The 22,948-nt window shown below is 38.5% G+C and overlaps 1 protein-coding gene across 2 annotated transcripts in view; it reads left to right on the plus strand.

Moving 5' to 3' along the window:
- BLNK (B cell linker) overlaps positions 1 to 20,797 on the plus strand; it is an 83,018-nt gene extending 62,221 nt beyond the window's left edge. For both annotated transcript variants that reach the window (XM_041740378.1, XM_041740382.1), the window contains 9 exons: positions 1,835 to 1,901; positions 3,849 to 3,876; positions 4,657 to 4,699; positions 6,889 to 6,973; positions 7,523 to 7,554; positions 11,576 to 11,643; positions 12,488 to 12,571; positions 15,005 to 15,160; positions 20,056 to 20,797. In XM_041740378.1, coding sequence (XP_041596312.1) covers positions 1,835 to 1,901; positions 3,849 to 3,876; positions 4,657 to 4,699; positions 6,889 to 6,973; positions 7,523 to 7,554; positions 11,576 to 11,643; positions 12,488 to 12,571; positions 15,005 to 15,160; positions 20,056 to 20,175 — 683 coding nt within the window. In that variant the 3' untranslated portion in view covers positions 20,176 to 20,797. The remainder of the gene's footprint in view (positions 1 to 1,834; positions 1,902 to 3,848; positions 3,877 to 4,656; positions 4,700 to 6,888; positions 6,974 to 7,522; positions 7,555 to 11,575; positions 11,644 to 12,487; positions 12,572 to 15,004; positions 15,161 to 20,055) is intronic.
- The last annotated feature ends 2,151 nt before the right edge of the window (positions 20,798 to 22,948 follow it).

A 22,948-nucleotide genomic window follows, 5' to 3' on the forward strand; every position in this document is an offset into this window, starting at 1 on the left:
GTATCTTCTGATTCTGTATACTTTAAGTCCCTTGACTTCCCCTGGAACTGGTCCGTCTAGCTGGTCTTCTGGGGGAGGGGCCTGTTGTGCTGATTTTCAGGTGTTAGCACTTGGGGGAGCTGCTCTGCCCCCTGCCTGGTGCAGGGCTCAGTGGGGGGTGTTTACCCCGTGAGGCCCCAGGAGGAACAACCGCAGTGGCGGGGCCAGCTCTGCAGCCCTGGAGTCAGCCCCCGCAGTAACTCCGGGGGCTCTTGGTCTGCAGGGCCTGGAGGCTCTGGGGCGGGGCCGCTGATCTGCTCAGCTCGCGGCAGGAGCGTCCTTGCTGTCCTGGGCCCTCCCGGCCTCTGCCTGTCCCCGGGGAGGACGGATCCTGGGCTGTGTCCCGGCGCCCTGTGCTCCGGGGCCTGCGCTGTTGGACTCGCACTCCCGCCCCACAGCCCCCTCCGCGGAGCCGCTGCCCGAGCCCCTCCGAGCTGCTCCGGGTCCCACCGTGAGCGCTGCAGCCCTTAGGGAGCTCGGCGCACTCTCCCCGGGGCGCAGGTGTCTGTTAGTGTCCCAGGGAGCCCGAGGGCATCCCCGCCCTCCTGGGTCCTGCTCCAACTCCCTGCGAGCCCCTTTCTGCCCGGGAAGGTTGGTGCAGCTCCTGCTTCTCCGGGTCGGGGCTCTCCTGTCCTGGGGACACTCGCCCCGGCCTCAGCCCGGCTCCTCGCGGGGCCCCTCCCCCTTGGAGGCCTTTTGTTTCTTTAATATTTTTTCCCCCCGTCTTCCTACCTTGATAGAAGCACGAACTCTTCTCACTGTAGCGTTTCAGCTGTTCTCTCTTTAAATCTCAGGCTGAATTCGTAGATTTTCAGGATGATTTGAAGGTTATCTAGGTAATTTGGTGGGGACAGGTGACTTGGGGACCCTACTCTTCCGCATCTTACCCCTCCTCCTGTAGTAGGTTCTTAATAAAATATATATTCGGTTCAATATATTCAATAAAGAGCCATAGTGTCCAGGCAGGTGAGCATCAGCATGAGAGGAGGCAGGCAAGAGACACTGAGAGAAGCAGGCTTAGCATCTGGCTCTCCCCCTCCAGGCCTGCTCTGTCTGGTGGTGAAGCTCTGCCCACCTCTCGGTTCTTCCCTTGTGATTGTCTGTCTGCTTTCTGTCTTAGGTAGCCAGAGGGGAAATGAGATACAGTGGACAAGGTGCTCTGGGTCTCTTCTGTGGCTTTGGAAGATGCAATTTGGGCAGTAGCTTGTCATTGGTCTCAATCTTTCTATCAGTGCAATGGGCAAAGGCCCTGAAAATTCAGAGGTGAATGAACAGCCTCTGGATGTGAGGTTACTATGTGTATAGTATGTCAGTGTGATCATGAAAAGCAATGCCTATAGGCATGTAGTAGGAGTGGTGGGTCTGTGTCTCTCCATCCCTAGGCACCACTGATGTGCACAGCTGTGCAGTGTATATAGATGCACATGTGTGTTCTTGGCTCTTTCCTGTAGGAATCTTGTGGGCCTTTCACTGAACCTGCAGAATCAGGGGACTCTGCACTTGCCCCATGGGAGAAAAGAGAAAGCTGTTTAGAAATGTCAAGATGGAGTCCCTAATTCACATTCTGGTTCCAAGCTTATAAATTGACTATATATATATATATATATATATATATATATCACCTTTGTCTACAGATTTTCCCCAATAGCATCCATATAACCACCTATTCATGCTTAACTGAAAGAAACCCAAAAATGTGCCAGTATTTCTGAGCCTATCAGGAAGGCCAGCCTCACTGTCACTATCAGCCTCAGATTCAGGAGTTGGAGACTGACCTGTGTGTATGTTTGTGCAGGTCGTAACAGTGGAGCCTGGGATGCTAAGTCATCTCCTGCTGCACCATCCCCACTGCCCAGGGCTGGGTGAGTACCTGCTGTGCAAGAACAGCTCTGTGAGATGTGAGTGGATGGTCTCCACCACTGTTGTAGGCGGACCTACCTGGAATCCACAAAGGGGTCCAGCCTGCAAACCTGGGGGGAAGTGGGTGCTTTTCTGCTATTTCCATCCAGAAGAGCATACCTGCCCAAGCACAGATATGGGTGTACCTCACATTACAATAGGTGTGTTCCTAAAAGATGTAGAAATGAAACCCCACTGCCCTGTTCTTCTCTACCCCTATGGCATGCTTCAAGTCGGACTAGGGGTCCCCTGCTGAAATTAAGACTAACAGTCTTTCCTTTCCTAAATTTTTAGTTAAATTGACTTGTGTTCCGTAAGACAGAAGCTCCAGCATCTGAATAGTTTTGAGACCCATAAGCAAGTTTCATCTTTACTTTCGATTCCTCCACTTCTCTTTCAAGTAGTTAGTGAGCTATAAACAAACACATATATACCCAACAGCATACACTGGGTTGTTCAATCAAGGCCACACTGCCGAGATTCCTTTCAAAGGTGATACAAGAGAGTCATTCTTTCTTATTGGATTTAAAAGAGCTTTGTAAACTGTTAGGAGATATAATATGTTAATATCACAAAGGGACCCCATAATTTTATATTGATTCAATAGGTTAGTTTAAAAGTATGCTTAAATATGTGCAAAGCTGGCCTGCATGATTATAAACTTAATTCTACTTAAAGACATTATTTTAAAAAAAGACATTTTTTATTTTTTAAGATTTATTTATTTATTTGAGAGAGAGAGAGAGCACATGCGGGAGATAGGGGGGTATAGAGGGGCAGGGGAAGAGAAAATCTTGAGCAGACTCCATGCTGAGCTTGGAGCCCAACACAGGGCTTAATCTCATCACTCTGAGATCACCACCTAAACCAAGAGTCAGACCTAGAGTCAGGAAGCTTAATTTCCTGAGCCACCCAGGCACCCCAAAGCAATGACATTCTTAAGTTCAAGGGTTTAACCAAAACTTCTCGCTTGGCTCAGCTTTATCATTTTGGGCAAGTTACTTAAACTCTCTGAGCCACAGTTTCCCAATCTCTAAAATGTAACAATAAGAGCCATTTTTAGAGGTCACTGTGAGGTTTAAATAACATATGAAAAGCCTTAACCCAGTGCCAGGCACTTAAGAATTGTTAGTGTTCTTCCCCCAATCTTCTAGCTCTCAGCCAAAAACAAAGTGAGAGAGAGAAAAGGTGAGAGTGTCTTTAAAATAAACACAGAAGAGATTACAGTATGATTACAGTATGAGATTACAGTCTCTACCAAAATAAACCAGAACATTAGCTCAAAAAGCCCCTTCAGGACCAGAGATCACAAAGGTTTTCACATTTATGTTGGTCTTGGATTTCTCTGTTCGGGATGAAATCCTAGGCAGATGTCAAGTAGAAAATGTCACTAGAGGCAGGGCAGCAGTTGGTAGGGGAGGTGCCTGCGGTAGCCTCACCTGCCAGGCTGACTGCCTATCTCCACCTGAGGCCCTGGGCTATAGCCTGAGGGTGCTGTTGGAGGATGGGAGGGCTCTGCATACATGTCTTGAAAATACTGATGCTAGTCCTCATTTTATAGATGAGGAAACTAAAGCTCCAACCAGCCTTACAGGTAAGAGAAAGAGGCCTGAGGTCACAGAGTAATCAGCCGCAGAACTGGAACGAGAATTGTTTTCCTGACTCCCTGACAACTGGCGTTCCTATTTATCCCCAATTAACTCTTTGCCATCTGTCCATGGACCCTATCTGAAGCTAGGAGGATCACGGCTAAATCCTGTTTCCATCCCCCTTGGCCTTCAAGGACAGTCTTTCAACACACTCATATCATGTTTATTATTCTAGTTTAAATTTGAGAGTAAAATGATAAGTAGTCAGCTCTACTTTATCTTTGTTATGTTTTAACAAAGCCCAATCTTTTTATCCCTCAGGAAAAAACCAGCTACACCACTGAAGACAGTAAGTTAATTTTGCATTTAAATGTGTTTCATATCTCCTGCAATGCTTATTCTTGTTCTCTTATTTAAAATTGACAATGCTTCCAGATAAGGTGAACGCAGCAATCTTAGCAACTGAAATTGCTGCCCAGACTACCCAAGAGAAATTCAGTGTTCTTGGTTAGCCAGGGAAGATGCTGCGTGGGAGGAGCTCATCCTCACTTGACCCAGGGTGGCTTCACTGAGTGTGAGCGGCAGATCCAAGGTAGAAGCCAGGCTCCCTGCCTCCCCTGACATCTGTCTTCCCCACAGGGAGCCCCTGTGTCTGCTTTCCATCTGCTGGTCTGGGAGCTAATGGTGTATCAGGCACACATTGGCCTGACTAAACTCAGATTCTGGCCAGAATTTTCGGGGAACCTGGGCCAGCCCACTATTTGAGGAAGCCCACCTGGACCTAGTACCTGCTCTGTAACCTGATATTTACAGTCATTTAGCAAACACTGAGGTGGAGTTCTAAGACCAAAGCCAGGTGACACTTTCCCACTATGCAAGACCTACTGGCCAGCAGCTACTGGGGACCACAGTATCCATCAACCCTGTTGACAGAGCCAGGAAGTCCCTAGTCCATTGTCGCTTATTGGAAAGGTTGGTCTGGAATCTGTGTGTTTTTTTATTGTTGTGATTGAAAGAATAGCTATGATCAAAGAAATGTTCTCCCTAAATATTTATTTTAATTATATCTCTTTAACATGTATTTCCACATTCTACTGTATTGAATATCCTTGCCTTTTTTTTTAAATAGACTCCAGTTGCCTCTACACAGAATGCCTCAAGCATTTGTGAAGGTAAACTATATTATTCTGAAGGCTGAATATATCCTCTTACAGTTATTTGAATTAAGGATTTGTACATAAGTGTATTTCTAAATTGCTTTCACTGTTTGTAAGGCAAAAACAAAATGGCCCTCACTTTGCAATGAGTAGTAAGGACATGAGCTTTCAGTCCAGTGTCTTTGGGGCAAGGCTATAGTCTATGCCCCAAACCTGCCTGTTTGTAGACATATGACTTGCCAGAAACAGTACTATCACTTCACATAGATATGAGGCCTTATTCAGAGCTATTCACATTTCTTAGAACTAATAGCTTAGTTAAGGTAATGAAATTTTTAAAAATCTGCTTATTTGAAAAAGTTCTTATGCTGTTTTCAAAATTTTTTTTCTGAATTCATATGTCTGTTTTAATACATCTCCAAATGTTTTCCTTCATCTTATCATATCCTAAAAATCTAATATATATTCTTTTAATTCGAATTTTCCCATTTAAAAATTACTCATATTTGAAAAATATCGGAGAAAAAAAAAGAGAAAGAAGTAAGAATTATCCATAATCTCAACACTTAAAGCACTATACAGAAGTTAAAGTCCTGAACCTGTCTAATTCACAATTGAAGCTACCCAATGTTAAAGCTGAGTGAGTGTTCTCACCATTTCCTGAGTTAACATGGGCACATATACATAAAATGTCCTGGTTTCTCTGGTGATGGTTGGTGGACATTTTCTGAATGTGTTCTACAACTTGCCTGTCTGCTTTAATTGCTCCACTGGGGATTTTTTACATCTATTTCCCAAATCTTTTCTCCTCCAGGTTATTTCAGAGGTATCATTGCCTTTCTGGTGTCTTGCTTTTGTCCGCTTGTCCTTTGATGCTTTTGTCTTGCTGTCCTTCCATTCCTTACAGTTTTCCATGCTTGTTCAACAGTGAGCTCAAATAATAGTGGAGCCTTAGGGTAAGCCTCTGCAGGAAATAAGCTCAACCTTGTGCAGATTCCATTGGCTTCAGGGGACTTTGAAAACCAGCAGAGAAAGAGCTTGTGAATGCCCCCACGCAGCTTGGGTGTCCACACTGCCAAAGGGCTCCTAGTGCAAGAGCTTGGCATTTCATCTGTTTTGTGACTTGTTTTAAGAACAGAGGCAACCATCACCCAAACCCAATGTGTGTAAGCAGCCTCTTCTTACCTAGGAAGGAAGCCTCCAAGATGCAGAGGCAAAGCTCAGCAGCTGTAGGAATCAAGTGTATTTACTATTTCTGCCTTCTGAAATTCCAAGCTGTAAAGTCATGAACAAAACATCTCACACGGCTGTTCAAAGTAACTTGCCACAGACTTAAAACATTTTTAAGGGATTCAAGGCTTCTGAATTTTGCTGCAATACAAGAAACTCCAAAGTCTATCTTACCATTTATTTGAATCTTTGAGTTTGCACTACTTTTATTCCTTTTGAGTTCCTGTAATGGAAGACCAAGAGTTCACCTTTCTTCCATGTGGGACACATACCCATAGACATATTCAGATTTGACAAACTCCAAACCAAATTTGAGGTAGAATAAGCATCAAAGTGATTTATAATCAGATTATCAGTGGTTCAGCAGTAAAGTTCACTGCATTCAATATAAATTTCTTACATTTCAGGTTATACCCATTTCCCTATATACTGGTTATAACTCCACCCTTTCGTCTTCCACTCAGAAAAACAAATGAAACGCAAGTGAGATTAGCATTATTATAAGGATGACCTTGAATTTGTTCAATTAACTTTTTTAAAAGAGTAGATTATTTGCAAACTCTGATATGTACCTCTTATCAGTAAAAATTACTTATACCACCTCTTATGACTAATGAAGATACTCCAGGGTGTTATAACATTTGTGTAGGGGATACCGGTGTGGTTCAAACTTGTTCGTTTCAGGTTGCCACCTGTACTCACACGCTTAAAGGTCCACCCCACAGGCTCAGTCCCCACATATATTGCCACAGAATGGTAAGATGTGCCTGTAATGCCTCTGGGAGGAGTCCTGGTCCTAACAGTACAAACACATCACCAGACCACCAGATGCATAAACAGATAGTGTCCTGGTGAAAGACATGTTCATGGGAAGACATCAAACCAAATCCTGGTCTCCTCAGTTGGTGTTGCTGGGTTTGGACATGGAGATAGACATTTCATTTTAGCCTAATATGAGAATTTTCTTAATACAGAAAAACCTATACCTGCTGAACGCCACCGAACATCTAGTCACAGACAAGAAAATATGCAATCATCAATGTTTCCTCCTACCCAGAAGTAAGAAACCTTTCCTTTAAAAATAAGTTTCCTAACACTTTTATTGTTAGACTACATAGTGACACTGGCTTATAGTGCTTGGTATAAAAATCTGACATTTCATTGCATTGCAATTAAATTTTTTAATTTTAATTTAATTTTATTTACATTCAATTAATATATAGTGTATTACTAGTTCAGAGGTAGAGTTCAATGATTCATCAGTTATATATAATACCCAGTGCTCATTAAATTTTAAAAGGTGTTGAGCAGGTGAAAATTTTAAAAGAACTGCTGGGAATCACAAAGACCTAATATTTGGGTTAAGTATTGGTCTCAACGAAAATCTAACACTTTAGTCAAGTCTCTTCCTTTTTAAAAACTGAAGGGGACAGTGTCACTTACTTTGAAGACTTTGGTGCCTTTCCATATCTTTAGATATGTTTTATTGGTCTTTGTGTTAATTCCTTTGTTGTGGCTCTGCTCAGAGTATCTTCAGTGCAAGTAAAATGTTGAACTTACTCATCTTGTGCTTTGCCCTTTAATGAATCTGAAAATTCTTCCTTTCAGACAAATCCATCACAAACCCATACCTCTGCCAAGTAAGTACAATGAAGTCGCATAAAGCATATTCAGATAGTGGGTAAGGCTGGATATTCCTCTCTGAGCAACATTTCCAGCTGGAGGATGTTAGTTCTTCTCTTGTTTGTTTCCTTTCCTGTTAAGTGGAGCCAAGAGTATTTATTTCATAGAGCTATTTCAAAAGTAAATAAATTTGGGGTGATTTTTACTTTCTATTTTTTTTAATATTGATTGAATATTTTACTGATCATATTGGTCATCTTTTACACTTAATTTTTAAATAAAAACAGTACAACTTTTTTCAAAATAAGGAGATTAAGTACCTGGTATAGTGCTTTGAATATAGAAGGTCTTCAGTAAATGATATATTTAAATTAAATCTAAAATACATTCTGATGCTTATAAAATATATCCCTAAAAGCTACCCCCAAAAGATTTGGGGGGCACTGGATGGGTCAGTTACATGTCTGCCTTTGGCTTAGGTCATAATCTCAGGGTCCTGGGATTAAGCCCCACATCAGGCTCAGCAGGGCATCTGTTTCTCCCTCTCCTCTGCCCCCTCCTCAGTGCTCATGCTCTCTCTTTCCCTAAAAAAAAAAAAAAAAAAAAAAAAAAAAAAAAAAAAAAACCTAAAAAAAAAAAGATTTGACAAATAATCTGGATAATTTTCCCAAAGCAAATAGTACCTCACCCTAAAAATATATGAAGTCAGTCTTGTAGAACATAACTGCCCAAACTTTGATTTGCCTTCTACTCAATGGAGGAAAAATGAAAAAAACAAAACAAAACAAAACCCTACCTTGCATGGGTAATTAGGAAAATATTCCAAAATAAGCAGGATGTGGTACATTTAAATAAAGAGAGTAATTGTTATAAATAAACAATTTATGTGCACTTATATTAAACATTAATCATATTTTTAGGTTTCAATTAGATTTTTTAATTTATCTTCAACAAATGAAACTTGAAGAGCACCTAAATGGCTCAGTTGGTTTAGCATCCAGCTCTTGATTTCAGCTCAGGTCATGATCTCAGGGTCCTGATATTAAGTCCTATGCTGGGTTCCATGCTCAGTGGAGAGTTTGCTTGAGGGTTCTCTCTCCCCCACTCTCTCTGTCCCTCCCCTGACTCATGCTCTTCTAAATAACTAACTAAATAAATAAATCTTTATTTTATTTTTTGTAAGATTTTATTTATTTATTTGAGAGAGAGAGAAAAAGATAGAGTAGGAACAGGAAGATGGGCAGAGGGAGAGGGGGCTCCCCACTGAGTAGGGAACCTTACTCTAGGACTCTATCCCAGGACCCTGAGATCATGATCTGAGCTGAAGGCAGACCCTTAACTGACTGAGTCAACCAGGTACCCCTAAAATAAATAAATAAATAAATAAATAAATAAATAAATAAATAAATAAATAAATCTTTTTTAAAAATTTAAAAATAAATGAAACTTAAACTAAATATATGTATATATCTTTTTAAATTCTGAACATCAACTGCAAATGGTTTGGCTATAGAAATCTTATTTTTCACTATGTAAAGCTTTATTATACTTTTTATTGTTTTTCAGCCTAAGTCATTCTTTCAATGAACAAATACTTATTAACCATCTGTCACATGCCAGGCACTGTTCTAGACACAGGGTATATACAGCTTTGAATAAAACAAATAAATCCTTGCCCTTATGGAGCTTCTATTCTACTTGGGGAGATAAACAAAAATATAAACAACTAGATAAATCATATAATTTCAGGCAAATGCTAAAGTGCTATAAAGATAAAGAAATCAAGATGGCAGGGGGTAGGTCCTGCCATTTTTAGGTCCCATATTCTGCTCTAGGCCTACAATAGGCACAGTTGTCATCCCAATAATCCGTTGGCTAAATAATTGCAACAATTATGGATTCAGGGATCTTTTTTTATTTATTTGAGAACAATTGCTATCCCCTCCTCCTTTCTCTCTCTCTCTCTCTCTCTCTCTCTCTCTTTACACAAAGAGTAAGGAAGGAATTGAAGTCTGCTGTTCTGGATGGGCAGTCAGGGAAGGCCTTGTTTGTAAAATGGGGTCTAATAGCTCCTCCCACAATGGGCCAACATGAGGACAAAATGAGCTGGGAAGTGGAAACCAGAACAGGACTGGTACTAATTCAAGGCTCAGCAAACATCAGCCTTGAACACCCCCAACTACTTAACCTGCAGAAACCACCAACCACAACTTATACTGTACCTGTGTGCCTTGGGAGAGCCTGACCACCCACTCTCTTTTGCTGTTCCCACCCAGGAGTACCATCCCTACCTTAAAATGAGCCCTTCCTTCACGCCCACCTGGCTGAGCCCACCAAGCCATCACTGCCCACTCCTGTTACAATGGTGGCTCTCACTTTTAAACATCCAGGACACTTTCACCCAAGCCTGTTTCTCCTACACACTTCCCTTCCTAATAAAGGACAATTCTAGTTGCTCTACTCTGCTCTAATTAAAAAACAAACAAACAAAAACCTTAGAGTCCCCCTAGGACTGCTTGCTTGCTTTCTTCACACACCTTCCAGCTATTCTTTCAAAATATAATTGATGTCCAACCATCCACTGATGCCATCTGTCCTGGGCCACCATCATGTCCTGCTTAGGCTTGCAAGAACACCAAACTGACGTCTTCTCTTCTTCCCTTGCTCTCTTGGATCTATTTCCAACCCTGTAGCCAGGGGACCTTGTTGAAAGACAGACAGATCACATTCCTACTCTGTTCAAAACCCTCCAAAAGTTTCCCATACCACCTTTGTTAAAGCTGAAGTCATGCTAACAGCTCCACCAGGTCCTACACATCTGTTCCCTTCCTTACCTGCTGTCTTCCATCCCTTGGTCTCTCCTTTTCCTTCCACACTCCAGGCACAGTGGTTCCCTGTCTATCCCTCAAATATGCTAGGCCCTAGTGTGCTGTTATCACTCCTACCTGGTACATTCTTTCCTGAGACAGCCACATGCTTCCTCCCCTACCCTCTCTTCCTGCAGATCTTACCTGAATGTTTCTTCATGAAGCCTTCCTGACTAGCCTATTTAAACATACTGCGTGTCCAAGGCTAGTCCCCAACCCCCTTCCCTGTACTTCTCCATATACTTATGACTCTGTGATATTGTGTATACATTTGCTTATGTCTTTATTGTCTATCTCACTCACTCCATTAAAACTTAAGCTCCATTAAAACTTAAGGGAAGGGCATTTTGCTGTATTGTTTGATATATCTATACATCTATCCCCAAGGTTTTGATCCATGGCAGGCACAGAATGATGAATGAATGAATGAATGAATGAATGAATGAAGTATTTTCCCTATTTTGTGTGTCCCATATTTAGATTATAAACTCGAGGAATTTCATGTCATAAGACAGCAATTCTCAAATGTTTTGGTCTCAGGACCACATTAACACTCTTAAAATCATTGCAAACCCAAAGAACTTTAGTTCACATGTCTCTTTCCATTGGTATTTAATGTATTAATTAAAAGTGGACAATTAAAATAAAATCTTAATTAGTAGATTTATTAATCTATTTTAATTAAAACTTATATTTTTCATTTAAAAATATTAAACTCTAAAATACATTACATGTTAACATAAATAACATGTTTTTATGAAAAATCTTCCAAACAAAAACAATTTAGTGGGAAGAGTAGCATCGTTTTATATTTTAAGAATCTCTTTAATGCCTAGAATAACAGAGACAGTTGGATTCTCACATCTGCTTCTGTATTCAAGCTGTTGCAGTGTTTTTCTGGCTGAACTTTACTAAGAAAATGGCGCTTCACAGAGATATGGGTTTAGAAAAGACCTCACAACCTCCCTGAAACAATCCTGGGGATTCCTGATGTCCTCAGACCATGCTTTGAGAACCACCGCTATTAAGGATTTTTTGGTGTGTGTGTGTGTGTGTGTGTGATTTTTCAGTGTGTGTGTCCCCCGCAACATCTAGCACAGTGTTAGAGTATAGGCACACTTAATTGCTCAAGATACAATGAAGACCTATTGATTTTTCAAATCCTTTCCAGGATTTCCAGAAGGAGGAAGCCCAACTGTGGATGGCCTATTTTCATCTAACCCTCATTTGTCAGAACAGGTATGAATGAACTCTTATTATTACCATTAAACTGCAGGAAAGGGAATGTCTTCTAATGTCTTCTTATAAGGAGTTTAGGGTGAAGCTTGAGGACAGACTATCTTTTAAGTCAGCTTGAGAGTTGTCATTTGCTAATAGGTACAGAATGCATTTTGTTTTCAGGGATTAAGACCCTGCTCCACGTATTCCAATTTGTATTCTGGATGCCCTAAGCAATAATTTGTGTTTCTTCAAAACTAGCAAAGAAGTGTGCTATTTTTATTGTTCTTCCTTTCACAAATATTCTATTTAAACTGTGTAATTTTCGCAGAATAGATCTGTGGAGGCAATATGATATTAAAACCCATAAAGCAGCAGTTTTTAAAAAAGAGAAAGAACTCTCTGTGCCCTTGGGCAAGTCTCTCTAAGCTTTCTCAAATGTAAAAGAATGATAGCATGTATCCTTCTTCCCTTCAAAGTAGTTAAAAGAATCCAGTAAGAATACTTGGTAAAAACACTTTGGAAATTAGAAAGCACTCCACAAAGCAACAACAATAATATCGTGATAGGGAGCTTATAACTTTTTAGGAGAAAGGAATAAATGGCTTGGGAATCTTGCAGGATTGATTGATAATAATGTTCAAGTACATTGAACAGCTAAGGCCAAAAAAAAAATTAATTATATAATCCTGTGATTGATCAAAGAAGCAGATAACTCATTTTCAAATTGTTGGTTCAAATATAGTTAGGTAATGCAAACTACCTATAGTTTGGTAATGCAAAATGGGACTATGTTTTCAGTGCACAGAAGGTGCCGTATTATTGAAGGACCATCTCATGCTTAGTAATGGTCTCCATTTCACAGGAAGCAGACATTCACTGCAAGCCTTGGTACGCTGGTGCCTGTGATCGGAAGTCTGCTGAAGAGGCTTTATACAGATCAAACAAGGTTTGACCATTTTTAGGTCCCATATTCTGCTCTAGGCCTACAATAGGCACAGTTGTCATCCCAATAATCCGTTGACTAAATAATTGCAACAATTATGGATTCAGGGATCTTTTTTTATTTATTTGAGAACAATTGCCATCCCCTCCTCCTTTTCTCTCTCTCTCTCTCTCTCTCTCTCTCTCTCTCTCTTTTTCAAGTTTCTCCCTCTTTGTTCTTCCATCTCATTTCTACTTGTCCTTTCTTTGCAAGGATCTATAGGCTCCACTGTTCTCCAAACAATGGGAGAGAATAAGGCTCCAGGGTGAGACCTCTGTAAGGCTTGGCGCTACATGAGAGCCATTCAAGAGTGAAAAGTAACAGGCTATTTTGAATCAATGCATGGGTTAAAAGATGGAGGTCAAGATGGCAAAAAGTACCTGGAAGTAAATTTTTGGAGAGTCTAAGCCCAATCATATAGGATCACTAGGAGCGGTTTGGAAAATCCAAAGTTAAAGTGCCACTTCTCCTTTGCTTTCTCTTTCTTTCTTCCATTTTTCTTCACTTGCACCCTACTTTATTGGAATATATAATATTTACATATTGGTTTTTGTTACCTTTGCTTTAGTCCTAGCTCTGTAATTAAATATGTTAAATGCTTTCCATCAATCCCTTTGCTGGCTTCACCAGTTATCTCTTTTTGTTTCACCAAGCTCACCTTGTAGTAAATTCTCAGGAAGGACTATATTTACATTATTATTCCCTGAGTTCTTGCACATTCAAAGCTATTCATAAGTTGATAACCTGGAGGATATCTTGGCTGGTTATAATATCCTTGTCTTGAGTTTTTAAAAGTGTTGCTCCACTGGATAGCCTTGTTTTATAGGATGCTTTTGAAAAGTTTGAAACTAATGTTATTTTCTTGCCCTTATAAATAATATCATATTTTAGTCTGAAGGCTCTGCAGACCTTTTGTTTTTAAAGTCTAATAGCTTTCCAGAATATGTCTCTGAGTTGACTTCCAGGTCAATTTTTTCAGATAGATGGAACTCCTTTTAATATGTAGATTTAAGTTTTCTCTTATTTCCAATACATTTTCTTAAACTCCAGTCTTAAAAAGCAGTTCTGCTTTATTCTATTTTTCTTCAAGATCTCAAATTACATGCATTTTGGACCTTTTTGTCTTTCTTTCATTCCAGCCACTCTGACCCTATTGTATTTCCTTTTTTTAAAATCTCCTTTTCGGGCAGCCTGGGTGGCTCAGCGGTTTAGCACCGCCTTCAGCCCAGGACCTGATCCTGGAGACCCAGGATCGAGTCCCACGTCAGGCTCCCTGCATGGAGCCTGCTTCTCCCTCTGCCTGTGTCTCTGCCTCTCTCTCTCTCTCTCATGAATAAATACATAAAAAATCTTTAAAAAATAATTTTTAAAAATTGTCTGGGTTGCTTCCATGCCTTCCTTCAGTCATTTATCATATCTCTTTTTAAAGATATTGTCCCTTGGGCATCTTGTAACTTCTTCATTACTGAGATAGGTTTGCCTTTCTCTTTGATTTCCTTCCTGAGTTTGATCAATTCTTGTTGCATTTCTTCTTTTTTGCTTTTTGTCTATTTTTTGTTCATAATTTTTGGATTTATGATTCTAGAACATTTATTTTTTTTAAGATTTTTAATTCATTTATTCATTTTAAGCAATCTCTACACCCTATATGAGGCTCAAACTCATGACCTCTAGATCAAGAGTCACATGCATTTCTGACTAAGCCAGGCACCCTTTGAACATTTTAGAAAAGAATTAAATTAGTATGTTGTGTTACAGTTCCTTTCTGCTTCAATATAAGTTTTAGGGAAGAGAATTTTCATCAGCTAAAATGATTTGGTTCCCAATTTCAGCTTTTTTCCTCATAGTACTTTTGAATGGAATTTGTTTCATATTTTGTTGTTCATACATAACTTGTAGACATGATTTCTAGTTCGAGTGCCCTATATATTTAATCTTAATTTGTCCTTTCACACATTTCTAAGTGTATAAACATAACATCTTATTTCATGCATCAAAAAGCTAGCATTGGGACGCCTGGGTGGCTCAGTGGTTGAGTGCCTGCCTTTGGCCCAGGGTGTGATCCTGGGGTCCCAGGGTCGAGTCCCACATCAGGCTCCCTGCATGGAGCCTGCCTCTCCCTCTGCCTGTGTCTCTGCCTTTCTCCTCTGTGTCTCTCATGAATAAATAAATAAAATCTTTAAAAAAGAAATCTAGCATTGACTTTACTCAGGATTTTCTATAAGTATATATTTACTGAAGTTTTTTTTGGAAAATAATAAAACAAATTGTAACCAATAATAAAAATCACATAGCTCAATAATTACCTTTTGAATATAATATAGGTATAAAATGATTTATAACCTGTGAAAACATAAGTAATACTCACCACAGTTATGTTTTCCTTTTAATAAACAGGATGGATCATTTCTTATTCGGAAAAGCTCTGGCCATGATTCCAAACAGCCATATACACTAGTTGTATTCTTTAATAAGCGAGTATATAATATCCCTGTGCGATTTATTGAAGCAACAAAGCAGTATGCTTTGGGCAGAAAGAAAAATGGAGAAGAGGTCAGTAACTTCTCTTTTAATCTAACTCTATAACTATGTATTGAGCACAATGGCATCATAGTGTATTAGATGCTAGAGAAGAGGAGAAAAGATTCAAGAGTATTTGGTGCAAAGCTCACATGCATGTCATAAAAAGAGTACAAGGTAAAATACTGTGTTCAGGCAGCATATCCTATGAGAAATCAGAAAGGAAGAAAGACTTGTATGATGTAAAGGCTGCATCTTAGTCCCTTTACCCTGCTATTTAGTGCACTCAGTCTGATTCAGTATTTTGGTTCAGGAAAACATAGAAATCAAAGTTGAAGTGTCAGTAGAATCAAGGTCAGTGTCCAAAGCTCCTAAGTCAAGAACTAGGATCTCAACTCAAGTACCAAAGCAGATGACCAGGGAAAGATCAGAGGAGATGCAGAAACTTGTGTTGAAACATTATACTGTAGCCCTAGGACCAGAATGAGCTTTTGGGCCTGTAGCAAGAGAAGAGCATTCCAGTAGGTCTTGAATACTAACCAAATATGAAGTCCAACTCCTCTTTAATCTGGACCAAACTCAATGCTTACCATACATCTGTTTAGTCAGCTTGTTTTTATAAGAAAGCCCTGATATATGGGCTGGAATAATGATCTGATTATTTCTGATCATAAATGATCAGAAAGGGAGTGAAACTTGTTCTGAACTTGAATGATGGATTGAGTTTAGTAGGGAGAATGAAAGTTAAAGATAAGGAGAAAAGTGGAAAGAACAATCTAAGCAGAGAAGATAGCATTTTAAAAATCTAAGTTAAGAAATATTTTTAATACTACTTCAGAAAGACCTATACTCATTTCAAACCCAGCACTTGTTAGAAAATGTTTGAATTCAATTGTTAGAAAGTGTCATAATTGCTGAAGTGTTTGTCTTTTCCACTAGGTCTTACTCATCTCTGTATTTCCAGAACCATAGCATAGCTATCTTCAGTGGATACTTGATTAGTACTTATTAAATGAATGAATTTACTTGGTGACTGAGTGATCACAGGCAGGAGACTAGCATTTATAAAACAAATTGATAAGGCCTTCTATCAATGAGTGTATTCTTTATTTTGCTTTTTAAAAAATGTGGTAAAAAACCTCTAATATCTTAAAATTTACTATATTAATCATTTTAAGTGCATAGTTTAGTAGTGTTAAATATACTTACAATGTTATAAAACAGATCTCCAGAACTTTTCATCTTGCATATCTATCTATGTTCATTGAAAACAACTCCCCTTTTCCACTCTCCCCCAGTCCCTGGCAATCACTTTTCTACTTTCTACATTCTACTTTCTATTTCTATGAATTTGACTACTTTAGATACCTAACATAAGTGGGATCATACCATGTTTGTCCTTTTTTTGACTGGCTTATTCCATGCAGCATTATGTCCTCAAGGCTCATCCATGTGTTGTACACCATGTGACAATTTCTTTCCTTTTTGAGGCTTCAAAGTATTCCATTGTATTATACACCACATTCTGTTTATCCATTCATCTGTTGATGAACATCTGGCTATTGTTGATGGCTATTGTAAATAGTGCTTCTATGGACATGGATGTGCAATTATCTCTTTGAGACCCTTGCTTTCAGTTCTTCTGGGTATATATCCAGAAGAGGGATTGCTGGATCATATATGGTAGTTCTATTTTAAAACTTCTGAGGAACTGAAGTATTGTTTTTCATGATTTCCTCATTTTACAATCCTACCAACAGTGCACAAGTGTTCCAACTTTGCCACATGCCCACCAACACCCGTTCTTTCCTGGAATTTTTAAATAGTAGCTATCCTAATGGGTAAGAGGTGATACCTCATTGCATTTCTCTGATTTGATTTGCATTTCTCTGATAATTAGTGATTTTGAGCATTTCTTCATGTTTGTTGGCCATTTGTATATCATTGCTGGAGAAATGTCTATTCAAGTCCTTTGCCCATTTTTAAATTGGGTTATTTGATTTTTTGGTTTTGTGTTGTTGGAGTTCTTTATATATTCTAAATATAAACCCATTATGGGATATATGATTTGCAAAATATTTTCCCCCATTCCATAGGCTGCCTTTTCATTCTACTGATTATGACCTTTGATGAACAGAACAGAAGTTTTAAAATTTAATTTAGTCCTATTTGTCTATTTTTGTTTTTGTTATGCTTTTGGTGTCATACCCAAGAAATCATTGCCAAATACAATCTCATGAAGATTTTCCCCCTTTTTCTTTTAGGAGTTTTATAGTTTTGCATTTTATTTTGCTTTTAGTAAATTCTAAGATAATTGGAAATGCAAAACTCTTGAATATGAAAACACAAACTATAGATCAAGACCAAACTTAGGTTTTAAAATATAGATTGCATTATTATTTAATACCAGTTAAACTTTAACAGAACTGTCTGCTTTTCCCTACTCACAAAAACCTTCATTCTCACTGAAACCTTTATCTGACAAACCTTTTAAAAATAAATGCTCTTCAGTAGCAATCAGTGGTAGCAGATGGTGGTGATCCTAGTAGGGCAGAGTGACTTTGGATGACGGCTTCATTCTAAGCCTTCCCAGGCAGGGGTCCAGTCCTTCTAAAAGAGGCTTAAGGGTGGGTGAGGTAGCTATCCTGTTTAGAGGTCCTGAAATTATCATAAATTTTGAGCTCCCAGAGCGGCTCTGGACTCTTGTCCTGCTAAGGAAACTCTGGTAAGCAGGGATTCCTCTTGGCCTAAAGAGTCTTCATCCCTACTACAGGATGAATATAGATCAGAACTTCACCTCACTCCCCCCACATCCAGCCTATAGATAGCAAAACAAATAGCATATTATTAAGTGGTATCTAAAAGTGCTGACAGAGTCCATTAAAACTCTTACTTATCTATAATTAAAAGGTTATTTCTCCCATATACTGAATATCTGAATGGAAAATGAAAACTCTGGTTACATGATATGTGGATATTGTGAAAAGTTTGTTTGCCTGTATTTGTGTTTGAGTGTAAATGAGTAGAAAAAGAAACCAACTGACTGTTTAACTATTTTATGAAGTTGTTTTGGCATTAGTAGATATGGCATTCAGTAATTTTGTAGCTTTGATATGTTTGCTTTATTTTATGGACCATGAGATTTTGAGTTATTAAACAAGTTGTTTTTCTGTTCATGTATGAATATCTCAAATACAATGAATTACTGTAGCCATTTTTTTTAAAAGCACTGAGGGGAAACTGCAACTAAGTTATGCTCAATTTTACATTCAATACACCTCAACTCTGCTCCCTACTTCACGCATTTCAACTCACCTCAACTCCCTATTTCAAACATTTCAAGCCCCAAACACTCCAACAAAGAAATACTCAAAAATACTCAGGGACTGGATGTCTATTTGTGTAAGTATAGCAACTCTCTCCTGTGTTTCCTGTGTTCAGAAAATACTTTTTCCCTTGGAATCCACTTCAAAGAGGCCATGCTATTTCATTTCCTAGTTCTTTAGTCCATCAATTTAACTTCCAACTGTATTCAGTTTAACAACATGCTATGCCAAGCAAACAAAATGAATGTCTTTATGAATATTATAAAAGAATTTCATTGGCAATTGCAAAAGGGCTGTATGATTGAAGAGCAAGTTAAGAAATAGTGAAGATAGTTGAAGGCCCCTGTCTCTCATCTCTCCTCCTTGACCTAATATTCAAATAGCCAATTATTTAAAAGACAACTGGCATTTTATTTGAAAAAGTTGACCAGTATTCTGAGTATTTTGTTCAGTATATAGATATTTGGAAGCTATCCAAATAATAAAGGCTTAAATTTTTTTTATTTTGTTTGTCTTTATATAAGAAATGAAAAGACAGGGATCCCTGAGTGGCGCAGCGGTTTGGCGCCTGCCTTTGGCCCAGGGCGCGATCCTGGAGACCCGGGATCGAATCCCACATCAGGCTCCCGGTGCATGGAGCCTGCTTCTCCCTCTGCCTGTGTCTCTGCCACTCTCTCTCTCTCTCTGTGTGACTATCATAAATACATAAAAAAAAAATTAAAAAAAAAAGAAATGAAAAGACAATAAAATCAGTTAGTGATAATTGCTAAATTTTTGGCAGTGTTGCAAAACAATTACTGCTTTTTTGAAAATGACTCTAAATGCATTTATTTATGATTATGAACTTATTACAAGTTCATAATTATACTTTTGTATAATCAATGTATTTCATTTCCTGCTGTATATTATATTTATTTTATCTTTCATTTAAAATTTTGATAAATTTTAAGGAAAATATTTGTCATAACCTTAAATTAAAATCCATAGACTATAGGAGTTAGCACACAGGAAAATAAGTATGTATGGTAAGAGCTTAGCATGGATTCCTTATTGATTAACTCTAAACTAATTATTAAGTAGCTCTGGGAGCTAGAGAAAAAAATGGAAATATGAGAATTTAAGAAAGCTTTCTTTATTCAAAATGAAAAACAAAAACAAAACTAGCATGAAGTAATCTGGGAAATAACTCTCTTTTGACACTAAAACACTTAATTTATTCCATCAGTCCTTGCATTTAAGACTAGTGCAACATAACAGATAAGCTATATTTTATAGAGAATGTAGAGAAACTCAGTGTATGACAGTTTTACACTTGTTACTAAATAAAAATCCATTAAAATATTACATCATAATTCAATGAAATAATTTCTCTAAGTGGTTACACTAATTGAGGCTGCCAGTGTTTTTACTGTTACCGACTACAGGCAAGGCCAGAATCTGCCACTTTGAGGATTACAGCCTTTGTTAAATTAGACTTTTTTGGGTAGAATGTCAGCTGAGACCTAGTAACTTTGACTAACTTGAGAAAGTGGGAGCAGATTGGAGGAGCAGAGCTCAAAGTTAAATTCCAACGTTTAATTCATTTATGTTTTCTTGCTGTAGTACTTTGGAAGTGTTGCTGAAATTATCAAGAATCATCAATATAGCCCTCTGGTTCTCATTGACAGTCAGAATAATACAAAAGATTCAACAAGACTGAAATATGCAGTTACAGTTTCATAGATTTTTTTGAAAAAGGTCAACATCATCGCTTCAGACATTTTCTTTATTTCTGCTTTTGAGAAAAAGTCCCCAAACTTCATATTTTGGATTCTGAATCCTCCAGTAATAGAAGATGGAGGCACCTACTGAAGTGGTCATCCATTTCTTTATAAGAAGCTCACATGGACTTGTTCTATTGCCTGACCTGATGAACTGTGAATATTTGGTGAGGTTGAGTAATCATGCTACTAATATTCTTCAAATAAATGCCTTTATTTAAAAGAAATAGGTGTAAAGTCTTTTTAGTCATGTAAGAAAATAACCCTCTGTTTTCAAAATAAGAAAAAAATACTCTTGGATTAAAACAAAGCTACTGAAAATTTGAGCCACCACAATGGTCACTGGTACACTAATGTAATGTCTACTGCCAATGCTTGACAATTGTCTTGGTTGAAATTGCAATGTATAGAAAATAAAATATAGATAATGTACAATATTTATAAGTACAGATTAAGGGGGATGTCTGTTTTGTGAGTGGGAAACTGCAACTAAGCCATGGGAGATGTATGTGAATAGGAACTTTCTAGAAGTCCTTGTCCACAATTATGTTGTTAGCTTTGTTTATTAAAAATAATTATACTTCTTTGATCTGCATGTCTATTAAATGGACCCTAAGCTTGATATAAAATTCAAAGGGGGATGAAGGCAAAAATAGGGAAACATCCCACAGAACAAGAGCAGAAAAGCAGACATTGATGAACACTAAGGAATAAAAGAGATACCATTATCAGCAGGCACATACAAAGTCTTAGATCATCCCAGAAATGTAATATACTTTGTCATATCAAAGCTTTTTATTTTACTGTGTACTTAAATGGTAAAGGAGCTAATTAAGATAAATCTAATAATTGATCACTGAGTAAGAGCAAAATCTGTAAAGATTTTGAAGGCAGTATTTCAGAGTAACACACAGACCCACTTGTAAAGATCATTGTACTTTTAGCCACTAGAACTGGGAGACAATGAATTTCTGGGTTTTCTTTTTAAGGTCATTCAATTTATAATACTTTGTTATGGTAGCTCTAGGAAACTCAGATAAACTGGGTTTCTCTTTTGTAAAGCAAAGCATCCATTAGTAGTATGGAGTATGAGGTTTCTGTTTCAGTTTTCCTCAGTGCTGTGTGGAATTATTTTCTATTTGAGTAAATTCTCACTAATTTATTCTGCTACCAAAATAATCCTGGCCCCATAACAACCTCTTTGAATCCATCCCCACTATCCTCCCCCCAGGTAGCCTAGTGAAGCTAGGTGGAGGAGAATAGCCATGAGATAATATTAATCCAGTCAAATGATACTCAGCACTGCTAGGGTACATTTCTTGGAGCAGAGGCTGGGAGAATTTATGGGAGATAAGCCAGTCTCTGCTAAGGGATCCACTTCTCCCCAAAGCTGGAGAAACACCCTATCCAAGAGAGCAGTCTCTTCCCCCTATCTGCTACAAAAGGATGGCCTATCTACTTCTCTAAAACTTTCTTGTGCGGGTGGTATAGGCTACTCTGTGAAACTAGAGAAGCTTTTAAGAGATCTCAAAGGCCCTGTCCGTGATTTGCAGTGCTTGACAAACAAATGGTTTTGCATAGGGAGATTTTCATGCAAGCTAGCAGGTAGAATAAAAGTCGCTAGTCAAGAAGAAGTACATTGCATAGCAGCTCAAAGAAGCAATTGACTACAGTTCCTGTTTTGTGTTTCAAGGATGTTGCTAACTCCATTGCAGCTGCAGGAGGAGGAGGACTGTTCCTTTTTTCAAATGGACAACGGAAATGGGAAAAGGAGGCCTGTGGGCACCAGAGGCCTAAAGTGTGCTATAATGAGTCAGCCAGACCAATGGTTCAGATACCCTACAGTCTGGGAGCTAAACCAATCCCACTGCAGCTGTGACAGACTTATCTAAAAGGGAGTCCCAAAGAACAGAATGTAGAGATGTGAATGGGATATGATATTAAAGCCAAACTGAATTCCTGTTCTTCAAAATGGCCCGAAGGTGCCATATAACTCAGCCTCTATTTCTAGGTAGTATTGTAAGGAAACCACAGAAGAGCTGCCTCTCAGCAAGGCTGGTTACATTGAATGCTTTGGCATTTAGCAACTGTGTCTAACCACAAGGTGAGGTGGTACCAGCTTCAGAGTTAGGTCTGGGTACCCTAGTCCTACAGTACATTATCCGCCATGTTCTTACCATTCTAAGCCTCACTTTATACAATTGTAAAATGATATCTTTCTGGTAGTGATACAAGAATTAAGATAAGCTTAGATATGTTAAATACCTGACATTTAGTTGTGCCTAATAAATATTAATTTCTAGTCCCCTAACCAAAGTATCCTTTGCAGAGATAAAATGTAGTCTGTGGACATTCCTTCAAATAAACTGACCTATAAGTATTTTTGAACATTTAATAACTCTAATTTTGTCTCAGGAAAATCCCAAATATTTCTCCATGTCCATTATTATATAATAACTAATCTTCTGGTTATTACAAAATTCTTTAAGAATCTGATGAGAGCTGTAGGTCTCTGCCCCGAGGGAAAAATGTGTTTATGCACACATACAAACTCTAATCAAATTTCATGAGATACATGGTCCCATAGGACCTGTCCATGGACCACAGATCCAAAGACCCAAGGCTAAGAACCCTTGGCCTACATCTTAAAATGTGAAGCATCAAGATGCATATATTAATTCTACTAACAATCTGAATGACCACCAAGATAATTCTTCCATGAGCCAAGAAGCAAG

The sequence above is a fragment of the Vulpes lagopus genome, chromosome 2, assembly GCF_018345385.1.
Source record: "Vulpes lagopus strain Blue_001 chromosome 2, ASM1834538v1, whole genome shotgun sequence".
Lineage (NCBI taxonomy): Eukaryota > Metazoa > Chordata > Mammalia > Carnivora > Canidae > Vulpes > Vulpes lagopus.